This window comes from Poecilia formosa, unplaced genomic scaffold, assembly GCF_000485575.1.
Source record: "Poecilia formosa unplaced genomic scaffold, Poecilia_formosa-5.1.2 Scaffold17, whole genome shotgun sequence".
NCBI classification, from domain to species: domain Eukaryota; kingdom Metazoa; phylum Chordata; class Actinopteri; order Cyprinodontiformes; family Poeciliidae; genus Poecilia; species Poecilia formosa.
In genome coordinates this window covers 201,806-218,985 of record NW_006799956.1, presented here as the reverse complement: position 1 = coordinate 218,985, position 17,180 = coordinate 201,806, and the positions used below count along the sequence as shown (strand labels likewise).

At 41.1% G+C, this 17,180-nt stretch overlaps 1 protein-coding gene across 1 annotated transcript; it reads right to left on the bottom strand.

Moving 5' to 3' along the window:
* Positions 1 to 889: 889 nt before the first annotated feature.
* Positions 890 to 15,693, bottom strand: cald1b (caldesmon 1b). Its single transcript, XM_016668847.1, has 17 exons — positions 15,485 to 15,693; positions 15,132 to 15,235; positions 14,048 to 14,173; positions 12,248 to 12,581; positions 11,722 to 12,123; positions 11,308 to 11,340; positions 11,157 to 11,192; positions 10,319 to 10,386; positions 9,930 to 10,176; positions 9,690 to 9,815; positions 9,299 to 9,342; positions 9,126 to 9,201; positions 7,292 to 7,423; positions 7,069 to 7,203; positions 5,743 to 5,811; positions 5,300 to 5,346; positions 890 to 2,770 (listed from the first exon to the last, which is right to left on the bottom strand). Exons 2-16 carry the CDS (start codon positions 15,203 to 15,205, stop codon positions 5,314 to 5,316), a joined length of 1,935 nt encoding a protein of 644 aa, XP_016524333.1. The 5' UTR covers positions 15,206 to 15,235; positions 15,485 to 15,693; the 3' UTR covers positions 890 to 2,770; positions 5,300 to 5,313.
* Positions 15,694 to 17,180: the final 1,487 nt, after the last annotated feature.

Sequence of the window (17,180 nt, the reverse complement as noted above, 5' to 3'; positions counted from 1 at the left end):
TATTCCTGCTCTGGTAAAATATCATGCAGCCATTTAATCTCTCACCGCCTCCTCGAGTTTCAACTAAGCCTCATAATTTAACAAGTTGTTTGAAGGTACAAGGTTTGTTTTCCTGCTGGTTGAAAGAGACGCAACACAACCAAAACAACTTTTTTTTTCAAATTCTTTTTATTATTATTATTATTATTATTATTGCTAAAGTCAGTATTGTCAAACAAATCAAATCACAACAACATTTAGGCAAGGTGCAAAAAAAATAAAAAATAAAATAAAAAATAAGAAGGTGGTTATAGGTGCAGATCATTAACTTGTCGATCCATAGCTTTCCAACTTAGACTGAATTGCAACACAAAATAAGGTGGCATGTGAGAATGGCAGCAAAAAAAATCTTTGATTAAAAAAAACAAACAAAAAAAACAATCTGAAGCTCAATAGAAAAACTGATCAGTTCTGCAGCAGAAACCGACGTGTTAAAGGTCAACACTCTCACTGGCAGACAAACTAAGTGATACAAACAGATTTCAAATCCTCAGAAGCTCTATAGCTCTTTGAGCCGACGGCCACTCACCGATCTATAAAGCACCACAGTAAAAGTTACTGTGGTGTAAAACACTCGTACTATATACAGGCTTTTCTCTCAATGTCCGGACGAGAGGCGCCGTCTCCAGAAACAGAGTCGTGATCAAGTCGAAATAGTTACACTGATGTTACTGTCTCCGATGATGACAACAAGGATTACATAAATCATAATTAGGCGTGGGTCTGTTTCTGGTTACTGAGGTATGTTGAGGTTTTAAAAACCTACGGTTTCATCATTCATCATCCTGTTTCACGCCGTTAATGTCTTTTTAATGAGGTGCCAGAGGAAGCGTCGTCATTGTGCCCAGAGTTTGTTTTTTTTCCCCAGCTGTGAGGAACATGCAGTCGAAGCATGAAGCAACGCCACTCCTCTTTCTACACACTGCTGGAAGGAAGGAGCTACTCTTTACTTTTGCTTATATGCAAAAAAAACTAATTTGGACATCTGAAAATATTCCCATGTGCAAAAGAAAACAAAAAAAAAAACAAAAAACACAGTAATATCTATCAAGAAGCCGACAGGCAGAGCAGATAGCCTGACTAATTAACAAGGTTCTTATTCTATAAACGACAGGGAAGAAAGAAAGGGCAACTACAACTAAATTTAGGTGTTGTTTATGCAATTAAAAGACTAATAATTGTCCCATATTTAAAATAATAAATGTTACAGAGACATAACTGTAATAATCAATATGTTACATTCCAGCAGTAGTACGTATAATTTGTACGATTCTGTTTTGGATGATGTTTATTTTTTTATTTTTTTATTTTTTTTAATCGTTCTACTCAAGGTCATACAGTGAGAAGCTCAAGGTCATACAGTGAGAAGTTCAACCAGGCCCATGTCTAATCATAACATCATTAGCAATATAATCTAAAACAAATTAACATGACATAAAACATTTTGAAACAATCCTAGGACTTTCTAAAGTGTTATATTAGCCCTAAAGAAGAGTTAAAAAATATATTAAATTAATTTAATAGTAAGCAATATGCGAGGTTCTAATTTGCATTGCTTTTTTAAAATTGACTTATTTATATTCGTTTTGTGTACATTTTCAAGAAGCTGAAAGTGGAAACATTCTAGAGCAGAGCCGGTCCGAGGCTGAATCGGGCCTCTAGCTAATTTTGACTGGGGGCCTTTCAGCTACCATCAGTCACCACATCTTAAATAATATACCCTTTATATCATCCATGTTCAGACCATTATGGTTTATTATTGTTTACAACCGAAGAATATCTGCTACACAATAACTAACTGCATGTTCCTTCAATTCATTTTCATTTGCTTTTGTTCACAGTGATGATGTCACTCAAGTTTTAAAAAATATCAGAATATCTTTGTATTTGTTTGTTTTTGACATCTAGAGCTAGAAATGTCTGCTGTCTGAAAAGATGGTGGACATGATGTAGGAGAAGCTACCTTAACTTGAAGAAGAAAAAAAACCGAAATGCTTTCCCTGATACGTTGATTTAAGTTGTTAGTCCGTACTTTTCCATAGAAATGAGAAGCATGAAACAGCTGGGCTGCCTTTAAACATTTAAGTACAAAATATTTTCTTCATCGTCATACTACACTGATCTAAATTTCGAATATAGAGGATAACAAGGTTTGTGTTACACAATTACAACAGATTTACCCCACACAAAAAAAGAAAAAAACAAAATAAAATAAAATAAATGATGCAAAAACCAGACTTGTGTGAAAGTTGCAGTGTGGTTGAGCGCCCCCTGTTGGTTTGGAGGCCCAAATAAATTGCTTAGTTCACTTGTTCCTTGGGGCATGCATTGCAAAGAACAACCTCCGATATTGGTATTTAAAGATAACTGTTATTGTAAAAGCATAATTATTTTGTCATTAAATGTTTTTGTCACATTTGTATGTCACATTACGGCTGAATAACAGATTATGAGTCCTCACGGCGGTCATATATGTAGCCAAAACTCAGCATGGTCGCATCAACTTCTCCTTGATTGGGGTTGGAAGTGATCAAATACGCAGCAGTGCAGAATTACTCGTACCGTAGAGCAGATGTTAGCTGGTGCAGGTGATTGGCAGCCTGGAACGTCGGCTCCCTTTCTGGCAGGAATGAGAAGTGCGGTGAAGGGCAAAGGAGCCCGAAGGAGAGCAGAAACCTTTTCAGTCAGGAAACAGCTTGACCATGAAGTCATTGGTTGTTTTTTTTTAAGCCTGCAGAGAGTAGGACATCAGATGTATTAGTCACTGCATCAGTCAAAGTTGCTATGTATAGATTCTAATAGTTTAGTAGGTGTGAAACAGCATTAGCCTCAAGGTTGTTTACCAAAGCTTTATATCCCTTTTCCTTTATGGATATACCTGACTAGCTCAAACTGGCATTTGTTTTCTTTAGAAACTTCGACCACAAAGTCAATACGAGCCTCCTTGTGGTTGAAAAACTTGGTCATTTGCCCTTCACTTCGTTCCTCAGCTGTCCATTTCTCATGAAGACACTGGGAGGGAACAAACAAGGATCGCTATTTATGGCTGAAGCCGACACCTCTCCGTTTACGGCGCATCCAGAAAGTATTCACACCACTCAGCTTTCTCCAGATTTTTGCATGTTCAAACGGTGTTTTTTGGTTGTTGTTTTTTTGCCAAACGGACTAGATTCAGAATAGACAAAAATAGGCCGCATGTGTGTAAAGAGTCACAGTCTTTAGTCAATACTTTGGTGAAACACCGGCGGCGGTAATTACAAGTATTGGTTAGGTTTATCTTTACAAGGTTTTCATGCCGTTTTTCTCCACGTAAACTCTTAACCGAGATGAATTAGCCGGCTTAGCTAGGCAGACATTTTTATGTCTTTCCAGACATGTTTCATTTTTGTTTAGGCTTTAGCAAGACTTCTCAAAGATATAAGAGCGAAGTAACTGTCAGGCTGGAAGGCGCCCAGTTTCTGGGCATGATGCAGCCATCACCATGCTTCACAATAGATATTATGTTAGCCAGAGAAATGAGCAGTGCCTGCTTTCTCCAGACGTTACAAGTATTCTTTAGACCAAAACGTTCTGTTTTGGTTTCATTAGATTACTTTCTTAAAATTCAAGTAGTGTGTTGTGGTTTGTCTGATTACTCTAACACAGAAGCTTGACATGTGGAGTGCCTTTGAAATGGTTGACCTTTAGGATGGCTCTCTTTAGCCCACAAGGGAACACTGGTGCCCTTTCTAAGAGACCTTTGGGGGGTTTTTGTCACTAAAAAACCTGGCCTGAAAGTGTTTTCCTCAAAAAATATATTATATTTGGAGGTCAGATCCAGGGCTGAGTGTCTACAAACAAGTGTAAGTGTTTATATTTTTAAGAATTTTTCCACGATTCTCTAAAGACGCGTTTCCATACGACGGGATATGCCTGTGTAGATTGAATAAGCCTGGCGAACAAGGCCGACTCGCAGCTCAAAGTGTCGGTAATCCTTCCCAGCACTCAGTTTTAATGTGAAAATCAAGGAGCTGCACTGCGGCATGCCTGACAGCTTACTGGCTCTCTGCACGTCACTGGGCTATCCAGGTGGCACACTCGCTGAACAGTGTGCTTCAAAAAACACGACAGACACGTCAGGAGTCTGGAACTTTCTTTATACTGGGAAACAAGGTCATGGTGGACGTTTTTAAATATAGACCTCGGTGCCACAGAGCTGAGCCGGTGCCCAAATATCCCGCGCAGGAGATTTGATTTACAGAGAAGCAACTAGTCTTCTACAAAGTACAGTAGGTGGGTTGGGGAGGTTATGGGCTCCCTGTGGGGCACGAATCAGTCAGAGCCTCCTCGTCTTACCAAGGATATAGGCAAACATACCTGATGGTAAAGGTGAACGCTGGTTTAACATGAATCGTCTTATAAATTTGTAGAAAGAGCTAAAACTGAACTGGTTCTTTATTTGACTCAATTAGCCAGGTACTTTTTTTTTTTTTAATCAACATTTGTAGTACACTACGTCAAATTGACACAAAGTCCACCATTATTGTTTTTGGTCTTCTGTTTCTTTAAAAGAAAAAAAAAAAGTGTGTGGTGCAGTTTGTATTCAATCAATACTTTGCAGAATCGCCTTTCACTGCAATTTTAGCTGCAAGACGGAAATGTTTGCCTGTTTTTCTTCTGCAAAACAGTTCAAGCTCAGGCAGATTCTTGCTAAAGAACAGCAACCTCACCTCACAGCCAGACGCTTTTCAGGCTGCGCTTAGCGTGTTTGCAGAAACGTTTAGTGACGGTCGCATGTGACCCAGTGCGCCTCCTTCCAGGTGTTTACATCTAAAGTGGATTTCTTTTCCCCACTTTTCTAGAAAGTGGCCAGACTTCTGTGTCACACAGTTCACATTTATTCTGGTGTCAATTTCTCCCACCTGAGCTGTGGATTTCTGCACATCCTCCAGAGTTACCGTAGGTGCTTTGAATTCTCATTAATGCTTTCCCTGCCCAGCCTGTCAGTTTGGGAGGCCAGACATTTGTTGGTGGGTTTGCATTAGCACTAGATACTCTCACCTTAACCCTGCTTTGAGTGCAGACAGTAACTAATTTGCTCATTAGTAATCAACGTGTAAACATAACCATCTGTTTCATGTTTTGTCATTTCTGCCTGTTTTCTAAAGCAGCATAGAAATCCTCTTGGCAGATGAAATTAGAAAACTCACATAAAGAACCTGATGAGTGAACATAAACAAATCCAACCGGTAAAAGCACTAAATGTGTGCCGGTCACTCACCGTTTGGTGTCTTTCTAATTGAACTTGCTTTTCCCTCCAACCGCCACCTAGAAACAAGAACGACAGCATGAACGATGGAAATAAGCTCGGCCTGTACGCCTGAAATTAAGGATCTTCATAAAGTAAGTTAAATTAATTCAGTTGTTTGTTTGTTTTTTTTATAGTGCCAACCCACCACATGTCTGGCTGAAAACAAAATAAAGAGCTCTGATTCCCATCTATTTCTATCTATATATAACACCTGTTTATAAAGAATACGCATGGATATGGACATAGATTAGAGTGAAGAGAATTTGTTAATTAATGAAGCTGAACTATGCATAAATTAAGCGAATCATAGGTGCGGACAACCTTCTGAAACTGATGCCTAATAGTTTTTCAAGCAGCTGTAACTGGTGGATTGTCCTTAAAAACGGCTGGTGAGGTGAGTGTGTGTCTGACACCTTGGCTGGTGCAGAGCCTCTCTTGGCTTCCCACATGCCGCGTTTACCAACTTCACCCGGTTTGGCCTCCTGCCACGTCAAAGGAAAACAGTCATGTTAGCCTGAGAGGTCAGAATGTGACGATACTCTGGGATAATATCTCGACCTTATGTTGTAATTTCACACAATGTTTTTGCAACTATCAACAGAGTAATGTACATTCACGAGATTCTGAAATGAGCTTGATTACTATTGTGCCCGATAAAGTCTAACGTTGCTCAAGTGAACAACGTCCAGATTATATTTCAATAGCATTTATTTCAATGTGTTCAGCAACAAGTTCTGTTTAATTTAGCATCCGCTTGATGGGAAAATGAAGACACTAAAAAAAAAGAAAACTCCAAAATTATTTTGTTTACATCATACTAGTAAATATATTCAGGAATCATAAAAGCAAAAACTGCAAAAAACCACAGCAAACAGGAAATAAACCAAAGAAAAACCAGGAATAGTCAATGACACAGCCAGTCCTCTAGACTGCTGCGTAGCGTTTTTCCATCAGGTGGGGATGTTGATGCAAAAGTCGCAGCGCGCTGAGCCAACAAGTCACAAGTCACATTTGACCCCAAAGTCATTTTGCTCTTAAATTGTGCTTCAGAACAATGTGACACGTCATTCAGAAACGCTGCTGTAAGGGGAGACGGTGTGATGTCTCCAGAGAAGCTGCTGGGATTAGCAGCTTGTGTCCTACTTCTGGAAAAGAACACAATGTCCACCAAGTAGCAGCTCAGCAGAGACACAATTCACGCATGTACAGATACCGTGTGGTGATAAAGTAAACGTGTCTCTCAGTTTCTATCTTTTGTCCTGTTTGGTTTTTTTTTTTGTTTTTTGTTTTTTTGCTGTGTTGACGTAAAACGATAAGTTCTCGCTGCTGCCGAGTATGAAAAAAAAAATTAAGATAAATACGCACCGTAGTGTTTTTAATGACATTTCAACGGTTTTATCAAATTTTCAACACTGTAAGTAAGTTCTTAATACAAGCTTCTGTCAGGCATTTAGATAATAAAAACGTTAAAACTTTAGAAAAAGTATAAAAGGAAGCGGTGAGGAGCGAAAGCAGATGCTGTTGGTTGAACAGTCCATGTGGGGTCACCAGACTCCTGCTGGCTGCGCCGTTCATTCACGGAGCGCCGACACAAAAGCTCCAGCTAACAAAAGACCGATACGTCGACGTGCGAGGGAAGAAATTAGCGTGCTCGGAATATCAAAGGATTACTGTAACAAAAGCAACTCTGGTGTCTTGTTATAGCGGCCACATGAAGAGAAGGATTCATCAGGTCTTACTGGTGGCTTTGCAGCTGCTGGCGGTGATGGTGCTGCTGCTGCTGCTGGAGGAACCGGGGTCTTCTCTGCTTCTGCAGGCTTCCCCTTCCAGCTGTTGCCGCGTCCCGCCACACTTCCTTTGATACCAGCCGCATCCTGGAAGAGTTGAGAAGGATTCTCACCTTTGACGTTCCTTCCGACATCATGACAACGCATCCGATCCTCTCGGACATCCCCGTCTCACCTTGTTTGCAGGAGCCGGGCTTTCGGGGGGGCTGCTCACAGCGCCTTTCTCCCACATGCTCTTGATGTTGCGCGTGCCTCCCGTAGGGATGTCGGCCAAAGGAGACTTGGGGGATTTTACCTCTTTGTTTCCCTGTGGGGACAAAAAGAAGGGAGTCCAGTTCTTTCATGTCAACACACACAGCAACGCACTGAAGAGTTTGTTTTTGAAACTTTTTCATTGTATTTAGACAGTGGTTGCTTGTGTGTGTGTGTGCGTGTGCGTGTGTGTGCGTGTGTTTGTAATACCTTGTGGAGACGATTTTCCTGACATATACTATGTTGTGGGGACCAATTGCTCCTTGTGGGGATCGGAGCCTGGTCCCCACGAGGGGAAACCCTGTTTTTGGGTCAGGGGTCAGAGTTAGGACTAAGGTATGAATTGAGTTTTGGTTAGGGTTAGGGTTAGGTATGTGATGGTTAGGGTTAGGAAAAGGGTAAAGGTAAGGTTTAGGCTGTAGAAATGAATGGAAGTCAATGGAAAGTCCTCACAAAGATAACCAGACAAACATGTGTGTGTGTGTGTGTATCCATGCGTTTAGTTAAAGGATTGATGTAGTGAGGTGGGGGGGATTGAAGTCAGCCCGACTTTGTTACTCCAATGACTCGCCAGCGGAGGCAGTCACAGCTGATTTGTTATAAGGGTCTAGCTGCTTTGTTGGTCAAGATATTGAAATATCAACAGCACCGGTTAAATCCATAACCGATACTTTAATATTTAGAGTCAAAGTACCGTCGTAGTTGCTCTGCCGTCAAAAGGATTGCTGTAATGCGTTCATAAAATGTTGTTTTGAAAGAAGTTGCACGGGATGACTCTAGACAGTCTTCTGTCAGTGTCCTCAAGATGTTGGCGTGGCGATGCTTCAGGATGAAGACTCTGCACGCACGACTTTGATTGAAAAACAAAGGTGTATTAGAAAACTGCAGACCTAACTCGGCACAACCAAATCGCGAGGGAACCTCGGCCCGATCGCAGTGAAATACTCCCCCGATCGCTGGACTGCATCTCTTTTATAGGGTTCTGATCAACACAAAGCAAACATCATCACATTCCTTCAGTATTTTCCAGATATAGGCATGTTTAGGTCTTGGCGACGGATCGTCTGCCGCTGCGTCTGGAGTTCATAGATTAAAACTCAGTGTTTTTTTTTTGTTTTTTTTTTGGCGTGACTGTTCCTCCAAAGCGTCCCAAGTCCTCCAGACCCTACAACGCTTTTTCTCGTTTTGCTCACGTCAACGCCACACTTCCTGTCGTCCCACATTTTTGAAACCGCACAACAGTAGAGAATATCGCCATCCTTCGCTGAGTTGTGAAGGAAATGTTTAGTACGTGTGTGTGTGTGTGTGTGTGTGTGTGTGTGTGTGTGTGTGTGTGTGTGTGTGTGTGTGTGTGTGTTTTCTTAGAAAAGGAGGCTAAATCTAAAAAGCCAGTCATGCCTCTGGATCCAGCCTTCAGTGAGTCAATAGTTTATCTACATTCACTTTACTTCTGACCTGCAAGTCTTTTGAGGGGTGCCGCCTTCCGTCTCTACAGATAAAATCGATATACAGTCCTTTTTGGAAAAACACCTCAGTCCCAGCCGGGCTGGATGGAGAGCAGCTGGAAGCGTGAATTTAAAAGTCTTGCCACAGATTGATTTTCCGTGGATCTGTGGCGGCGCGAGTTGCAGAGCCCTTGTTCTATTCGCTTTTTATTTTCAGCCAGAATTCAAATACATACATTTCTGGACATGCCTCTTCCCCTCCCCCCTCCCCTTGTTTTTACTGAGTGTGAATTTGATCATGTTACGTCTCACCTGCATAGCGGAGGTGAACTGTTCTAATCTGTTCCCAATCTTTGGCACAAGCGGAGTATGTGACAACCTCGCTGGGCTGTTGAAGGGATGACAAACATTCTGCACGTTAGACATAAAACAGGAAACGTTTGATTATTTATATTTGCTCATGTGCTACTTGTCGTCTGACCCACCTTTTCTGAGCAGACTTGGTCAGAAACTCTGCCTTTTCCCCAATCTGCATGACGAGACAACGTTTGCTCAGAATTAACATCGACAAGAAACAAACCTGACCTGTGAAGTTAGAGTGTCAGCAATCTGGATATATGTGCAATATTTTATTAAAGCAAAGGGAGATTGTCGTCTTAAGACTTTACTCTAATAATCTTTTTGAACTGCTTTTCTTTCTTTTTCGCTCATTTTCAGTCAGCATGGCCGACAATATGGTGAGGCGATAATAGACACCAAAGTACTGAAAATTCCCCAAGATTTGGAACTTCTTTTTCCCCCCATTAACTACATGCTGTAGGTTTTGAAATCACGTTAAAATTAACAAAACCAATTTTTTTTTTCTCCAAATCTCACCTTAGAGGAGCCTTTTGGACTGATGGTGAAATCAGGTTTTGCTGCTTCCTCCCCCATGTGTTTCTTCTTCTCTGCAGCCTCTGCTCTTCTTTTCTCTATCTCCTCCTTCATCCTCTTCCTCTCCTCCTGTTAGAAACACAGCAGTGCAACCAAACAGCACGAACAGTTGAAGCTTTGAGGCGGCAAAATGTTTCGGCCTCCCAACTAAAACTGCAGATGCTTCCTTTACGATATGCTCACCTGCTCTTTGGCTTTCTTTTCCTCCTGCTCCTTCTTCCTCTGCTTCTCCTCCTCCTCGAGGATTTTCCTCCTCTCCTCCCTCTTCCTCTTGAGCTCCTCCAGCTCGGCCTCCGCGTCCTGCTGCTTCTGCTTCATCTTCTCGATCTCCTCGCTCTCGGCGTCGTTCCGCCGCTGTTTCAGCTCCAGCAGCTTGCGCTCGGCCTCCCGTCGCTCGGCGTCCTCCGCCTTGCTGGAAGGAACGCCGTCCCTGCTCGCACAGCGAACCCGTTATTTACAGCAGCACTTGGCAATGAAGAATATGGGATTACAGGCAGGTCTTCTGTCTGGTTGGGTTTCATTTTGTTTTATGTCAAGGTGTGTCCCCTGCCTACCCCCAACCCAAGTTTTACCTTGTTGTTTTCTCTGTTTTCTTCAGTTTATTCTCAAAGATGGCTCCGTTCTGCTTGGCAGGTTCATTCTTGAATGGAGAGGAAGAAAAAGTTACAAGAGAAAAAAAAAATATAAATAAACCACATGGTGCAAGTGAGAGTTTAACATACACTCATCGTAAGCACGAGCGTCGTATATCGCGAATATATAAATATGTTTATTTCTTATTTTGCTTCTATTGTTCGTTTCGACGCAAAGACAACTTGCGTGACTGTAATAGGCAAAAACTGTCTTGCAAATTGGAGTCTATGGATTTTCTCTCATGTACACTGGTTTAAAGTTACGCCTGCCAATTTATTAATATTTAAATAATTGCCCGGCGGCAAGTTGCAGATAAAACCCGACACGTTTCCAGCTCAGTTACAGTTTGCACGTGTCGAAAAGTGCTGCTCCGGAGAAAAGATCTATGACGACGTTTGGCCTAAACCGAGAAAACACGCTCGGAGGAGCGGAGGTGCATCCAGACACGGCGGTGGCAGCGTTATGCTGTGGGGTCGGTTTTGCTCTCACCTAATGGCGATAGTGCCTGACCTGAAAAATGCCAGAAGCTTGGACATTTGTGTGGATGTTGCTGGAGGTGTGTCCAGTTCATCCTGTATGAATAATTATGACTCTTGTGTTTACAGAAAATGCAGAATAAACTTCCACACCAGTTTCTAAAATGATTTAACTTATCTTCGTATCATATATTCAGGTATGTTTATTCCACGAAGAAAAAAAATTAAATACATTTCAAAGGCGTAATTAAAAGTCCAAATTTAATACATCGGTGGCAAAGAAGTGCTGGTTTAGTTTTACCTTCTCCTTAAAGCCGAGTTTCCTAGGTTTCTCCTCCTTCAATCAGAAAAAGATCAGACAGAGGAAAATGACGTAAATATGATATTAATGTTATCATATTATTGCATAAATCTGTTATAATAATTGACCACAGTGAGAGCTGCAGTCCTACCTCCTCCTTCTTCTTCTTCTCTTCAGCCTCCCTCTTTTTACGTTTATCCTCCTCCTCCTTTTTCTTCTTCTCTTCTGCCTCCTTTTTCCACTTCTCATCCTCCTCTTTCTTTTTCTCTTCCAGGTGCCTCTTCTTCTTCTCATCTTCCTTCTTTTTCTCCTCCGCTTCCCGTTTCCTCCTCTCCTCTTCCTTCTTCTCTTCCATCTCCTTTTTCCGCTTCTCCTCCTCTTCCTTCTTCTTCTTCTCCTCCTCCTCTATCTTCCTTTGCTTTTCAGCTTCCTCCCTTCTCTTTTTATCCTCAGCTTCCTGCCTCTGTTTTTCTTCTTCTTCTTTCCTCGCCTTCTCCTCCATCTCTTTTCTGTGCTTTTCCTCCTCTTCCCGTTTCAGCTGTTCTTCCTCTTCCTGCTTTTGTTTCTCCTCCTCCTCCTCTTTCTTCTGTCTCTCCTCAGTCTCCCTTCTCTCTTTTTCCTTCTCTTCATTTTTCACTTTCTCTTCCTCCTCTTTCTTGAGCCTCTCTTCCATCTCTCTCTGTTGTTGTTCCTCCTCTTCCCTTTTCCTCTCTTCTTCCTCTAGTTTTCTTTCTTCCTCTTCCCTCTTTGCTTTTTCCTCGAGTTCCTTCCTCTGCCTCTCTTCCTCCTCCATCCTCAGCTTTTCTTTTTCTTCTTCTTCTTTGTGCTGTCTTTCTTCCTCTTCTCTTGTCTTCCTCTCTTCCTCCTCCTTGTTTCGGTCTGGAACAACTTCCTCTTCAGTGTCGTTTGTCATTGAATCCGGTTCTTCTTGCTCAACTTCGGTCGTTGCCGTTTTCTCCTCAGTCTCCTAAAAATAAATCGTGTGTCATCATTTATAGATCATCATCCTATGAATGTTCTGATGCCTCCAAAGAGACAAAAGCTGCTTCTTTTCTGTTATTATGAATAAAAAGAAAGGGGGAAAAAAAAACCTTTTTTTCCACCTGCTCCTCTTTCTTTTCTTCTCCCTCCTCCTTTGCCCATGAGTTGGTTTCAGTATTTGTGACTTCCTCTTGAGCAGACCTCTCCTCTGTTTTCTCCTCCTCCTCTGTGTGTTTGCTGCTGTTGCTAACGGGGGGCTGCTCCTGCAGGCCGCCGTCCGTGCCGTTGGTGGAGATGATGGTGGGGTCGAGCTCCTTCTGCCTCTCCATCGCCTCCTTCATCCTCTTCTGTCTGCGCTCCTCCCTCTTGGCCAGGCGCTCCAGCAGAGCCTGGTCATCCTCCGCTCCTCCGGGAACAGTCGTAGACGATTCGGTCTCCGTCACGCTAAACAAACATGAGATCTTTATTTTTTTTGGAAACTTGGACATAGGCTCACATTTGACTAAAATCAAATCTCATGTGAATGAGTGGATGCTTTGTCAGCTTTGGTCAAAAGGAGGAAGAAAACTGACATTATTAAACTATTATTGCCAAAATAATAATAATAAAAAAAATCCCTCTTTGGAGAAATCTTTTAAGAATATCAGTAACTTCCAATAATTCAGATGTTACTTTCTCTGAAATGTTACTGAAGGTTTTCAGGTACTTTCCAGAACTTTCATACAACTGACCAGGTGTACTTTCCAACCCCTTACAATTAACTTTTTGGTGAAACTTCCTAGGTACCTCCTGGGACTTTCTTGGATCCTACCAAACACTTAGCAGGGACTTTTATATAACTTGGTATTCACTTTCCAAAACATACATGAATATTTCATGGGACTCCTCATCAAAGTTTTATCAAAGTTCTGGAAAGCAGTCTTAAGCTGCTGGATAGTAACTTTTCAAGTTCCGAGAAAACTCCACGTAAGCGTCATGAAATGTCCAAAAACACCAAGTAGGTTACATGAAGGTTTTGAAAAATAACTTCCAAGTTTCTGGAAAGTAACATCAAAGCTCTGGGAGAAATTCATGAAAGTTCAGAAACAGAATTTTTCCAGAATGTAAATGATAAGTTCCAGAAAGAGCAATGTAAATTCTTGGGGAAAAAAAAAAAACTTGTCGCTTCCTTTAAGTTGAACTTTTAAGAGCTTCAAACATTGGACAGAAGTTGTGGAAAATGTCCAACAATTTCCTGAAAGTACATGCTAAGTTTCATTAATTTTCCACAATGTATTCCCTGTAAGTTTGGGAAAGGACCTGGTAAGTTCCTGAAATGCCCCAGAGAGTAATCTCTAACTTTTGGGGAAGTAATCTGTAAGTGCCTGGGTTAAAGTTAAAATAAACAAGTGAAACTTGCCTTTTTATAACAAAAACAGAAGCAGAAGTCATGTGAAGGCTCGTTTTTCATGTCTCTGCACTGAAAACCAGCATAGTTTTCTTCTTTTATTTTTCTTTTTTGTTGTTGTTGTTGTTGTTTTTAATAGCTGACAGAAATTAACCTACAACTTAACAATAAACCTTAATAAATCTTGTCAGCATAGGATTGTAAATGCTACTTTCAAACTTTTCACCAATTGGAAACAGACATGGCAGGCAGTTCTTGCACTGTAATTCTGCGTCAGGGCTACAAAGTCATTCAGCGGAAATGCTTGTTGTTTTGTTTTGTACAGGCTAAAATCACACATCTCCTGCAGGAAGTTAGAAAAGTGGCCTGTCACACTCACAAAAACGATTGTCAAGCACCCGCAATAAAACTTCCTCTGCCTGTTTGTTATGGTGAGGATCGGTTGCGTTGGAAATACTGGAACCATGTTTCCATTACACAGAGTATGAATCCCCCTCGGCCGTCTCGTTTGGCCCCCCGGCACCTGTTAGTGTCGGCCGTGTCCGTCATTCCAGACTCGTCCGAGTCTCTCATTTTCTTCCTTTCTTCCCTGGCACGTCGCCTTCGCTCTCGAGCCTCCTCCTCATCGTCATCGTTTGTGAAAACGCCCCTGAAAAACAACGTGCAGATAAGGCACGTTTACATAAGAATCTATTTGTTTCAGAGTAGTGTATTGTGACGAGGGCAGCTAAAAGATATGGAACGGAAAGCAAAGATTTGTGCCTCTTCCTTGACAGAAGGACTTTAAGTCTTGTGAGCCGTTCCTTAGATCAGTGAGTCTTCGTGGAGTTAAAACAAAAACCTTGAGTATCTCCATCTTCTTTGACATAGAAATAAAAACCTGAACATGAAGCAATTTCACTAAATCTATTCAGTTTCTTCTCTCTTTTTTTTGCTAATTTTCTTCTTCCTTTTCTCCAAACTTTTAGTAAGATATTAAAAAAACATCTTATTCTTTGACACAGAAGGGCTCCAACTATCAGAAGTACGTCTAGACGACTTACCAATTGGAGAGAAATATGTTTTTGTCTTTTTTGTTTTTTTGCTGAGAGAGAAGGAGAAAGAGTTCAGGAGAGCAAACATTACTAAAACGGGCCGAGAGCATCAGAGAGGGTCATCGTGTGCCGAAATAGGAAGAGAGTCAAAACATTCCAGAGTCTGGCACATTTGGAGAAAAGAGAAGCCGAGGGGCTGGAGGGCGGGCCGGGTTGACCCGCCTGGCGGCAGCTGGCAGGAAGTCTGTGAGAAAACAGCTGGAACTAGTCTTTCTGCCCAGGACTCTGATGACACAGAGCAGCTCCGATCTGTCATCAAGTCTTAAGTAGAAGTCGGTCTTGACTTTGTGTGGATCGGAACAAAAAAAAAACAAAACAAAAAAAAACGAAAAACTCCACAACAACTTTAACAATATAGTATGAGCTGATTCCTTTTAGATATGCGTAAAGGTTGTATGTTGCATCAATAGATTTCAACTTAAAAGATCATTCATTGCCCCGATGTCGAGTTTTTGCAAACCTCTGACAAGAACTCTCCATGCACTTTTGACTTGTGTCCATATCGTCACTCACTTCTCTGCATCCTGACGCATCTGCTCTCTCCTCTGCCTCCTCAGCTCCATGCGGCGGTCAAAGTCATCATCCATGTCGCCCCAAGGATTCTCCTCTCTTACTCACTGAAATACACAAACGCGATGTTGCTGGTCACTTCAGCTTACAGTTGAGCGTTTGCACCAGCACGTTGTTTTCTTTTTGTTTTTTTTTTGTTTTTTTGCAGTTTTGTGGGAATTATCATCACAATCCAAACATTTGAAAGAGAGAGCATCAAAGACGGGGAGCTTCTTATATGTGGCACGCGGACCACCAGACAGCTTACTGATGTATGCGAGAGATAAAAAGCTACAGTGCGCGTTAGTTTACAATACCTTAGCGACTACGGAGTTCAGTCCATAAGCAACAGCGACTCTTCCCTCGTCATGAATCAGCCTTCGCAATCTGGTTTGTATCTCAGGCGTTCTGCAGCTCTGAGGATTCCTGTTTGCTCTTTCGGTGACTTTTAACTACCAGAAAAGGCAAACGCCTGCCTCCCCGCTCTCCTCGTTTTCTTTCTCATCCTCCTTTCTCCTCCTCAGCCCGTCTCTTGCTCTAAATCCAAAAGCCCAAGTGTGTTCTTGGAGGTTTTCTGACAGAAGGAGTTAAAAGGGCATGCTTTATTTAGCGTCCATCGATCAAAGGTGGGGAAAGCAGCAGAAGCTGAACTGACATGATGACTGATGGATCTTCATTCAGCGTATTCAGTGGGAAACCCATTGAAATCTGAGAATCTTCAACTGATTTAAAGAAAAAAATAATAATAACAATAACAATAATAAAAGAGTTCAAAATGTGTCCAAGGATGCAAACAAACCAAGAACACATTGCCTTTAAGGGAGCAACTTGGTACAAATTGTGGAATTAAGAGTTATAAAGACGAGTTAAGAAAAACTGATGCTACTGAAAAAATAATCTTGAAACATGTAGAATATATGAAGTATAAGGAGAGGAATGATGACTACCAGCCAAAATGTCTCGCCGATAGGAGGATGAACGAAAAACAAGAATGTTTATTTCCTGTTTGTTGGCATCAATTTAATTCTTCTAACTTGATGCTTTAGTGATAAAGTTAAATCTTAATAACATGAAGTGATGTAATTAGTAAAAAAAAAAAAATACCCTAAAACTTAACTTTCACTTCACAACTGTGTAATTTTATAAACTATAATGTGGAAAAAAACATGTTTAAGAACATTTATTTTTCTGATGGATTTTAGAGCTAAACAATTATTCCACTCTGTATAGATTATATAATCTGCCTCCGACTCTGTAATCTTTGTTGGAGTAAAAATGGGAACTGTGACTGTTCTGCCCCTCACACACTGAAAAATAAGAAAAATGTTACTTTTTTCTTAATATTTTAGAAAGAAAAATCATCCTAAAATAATATCCATGGATGGATTTGATTATTATGAAAAGAGTATTTATTTATACTCTGAAACGTACACAATAAAAACACAACATGTAGGTCAAATGTCCAGATTGTTGCCTGATCACCTTCACATTTATCAAAGAAAGTTATAAATAAAAAAATAAAAAAAACAAAGACGGTCCAGTATTTCATACAGGAATAACTTCCAGTGTGCTGAGACACCAGATAAAACCTGACCATCAGATAAATACAGCTGTCAGATATTTAAAATGAATGACCCAGCATTTTTTAAACTCTCCTGTGTAGAGCAACATCGCTGAATCTTAAAGGCGTGAAAACTCACTACTTGTAGGAGGAATATGGCTTTCTACTGACTCTGTGTTTAAATATCCTCCAAACACATTCATGCTTAGCTCCAGTGGTAACCTGGAGCAGCTGCTCCATCAGTCAGCAGACCGATGTCTTGTATGGATTCGAGTCTGTTGGGCTGAATTATTTCTGCTCTGATGCTGAAATGTTCTAAAAGCAGTGCTGCTGTCTCACTTAGAGGGGAAACGTCTATCAGGCTGACTTAGAAATTCACAGTGGTCCTCCACAGAATATGAGATGCGCACTGCAGTGTATAGAGCTATCTTGTTTAAAACCAAGAATTTAGT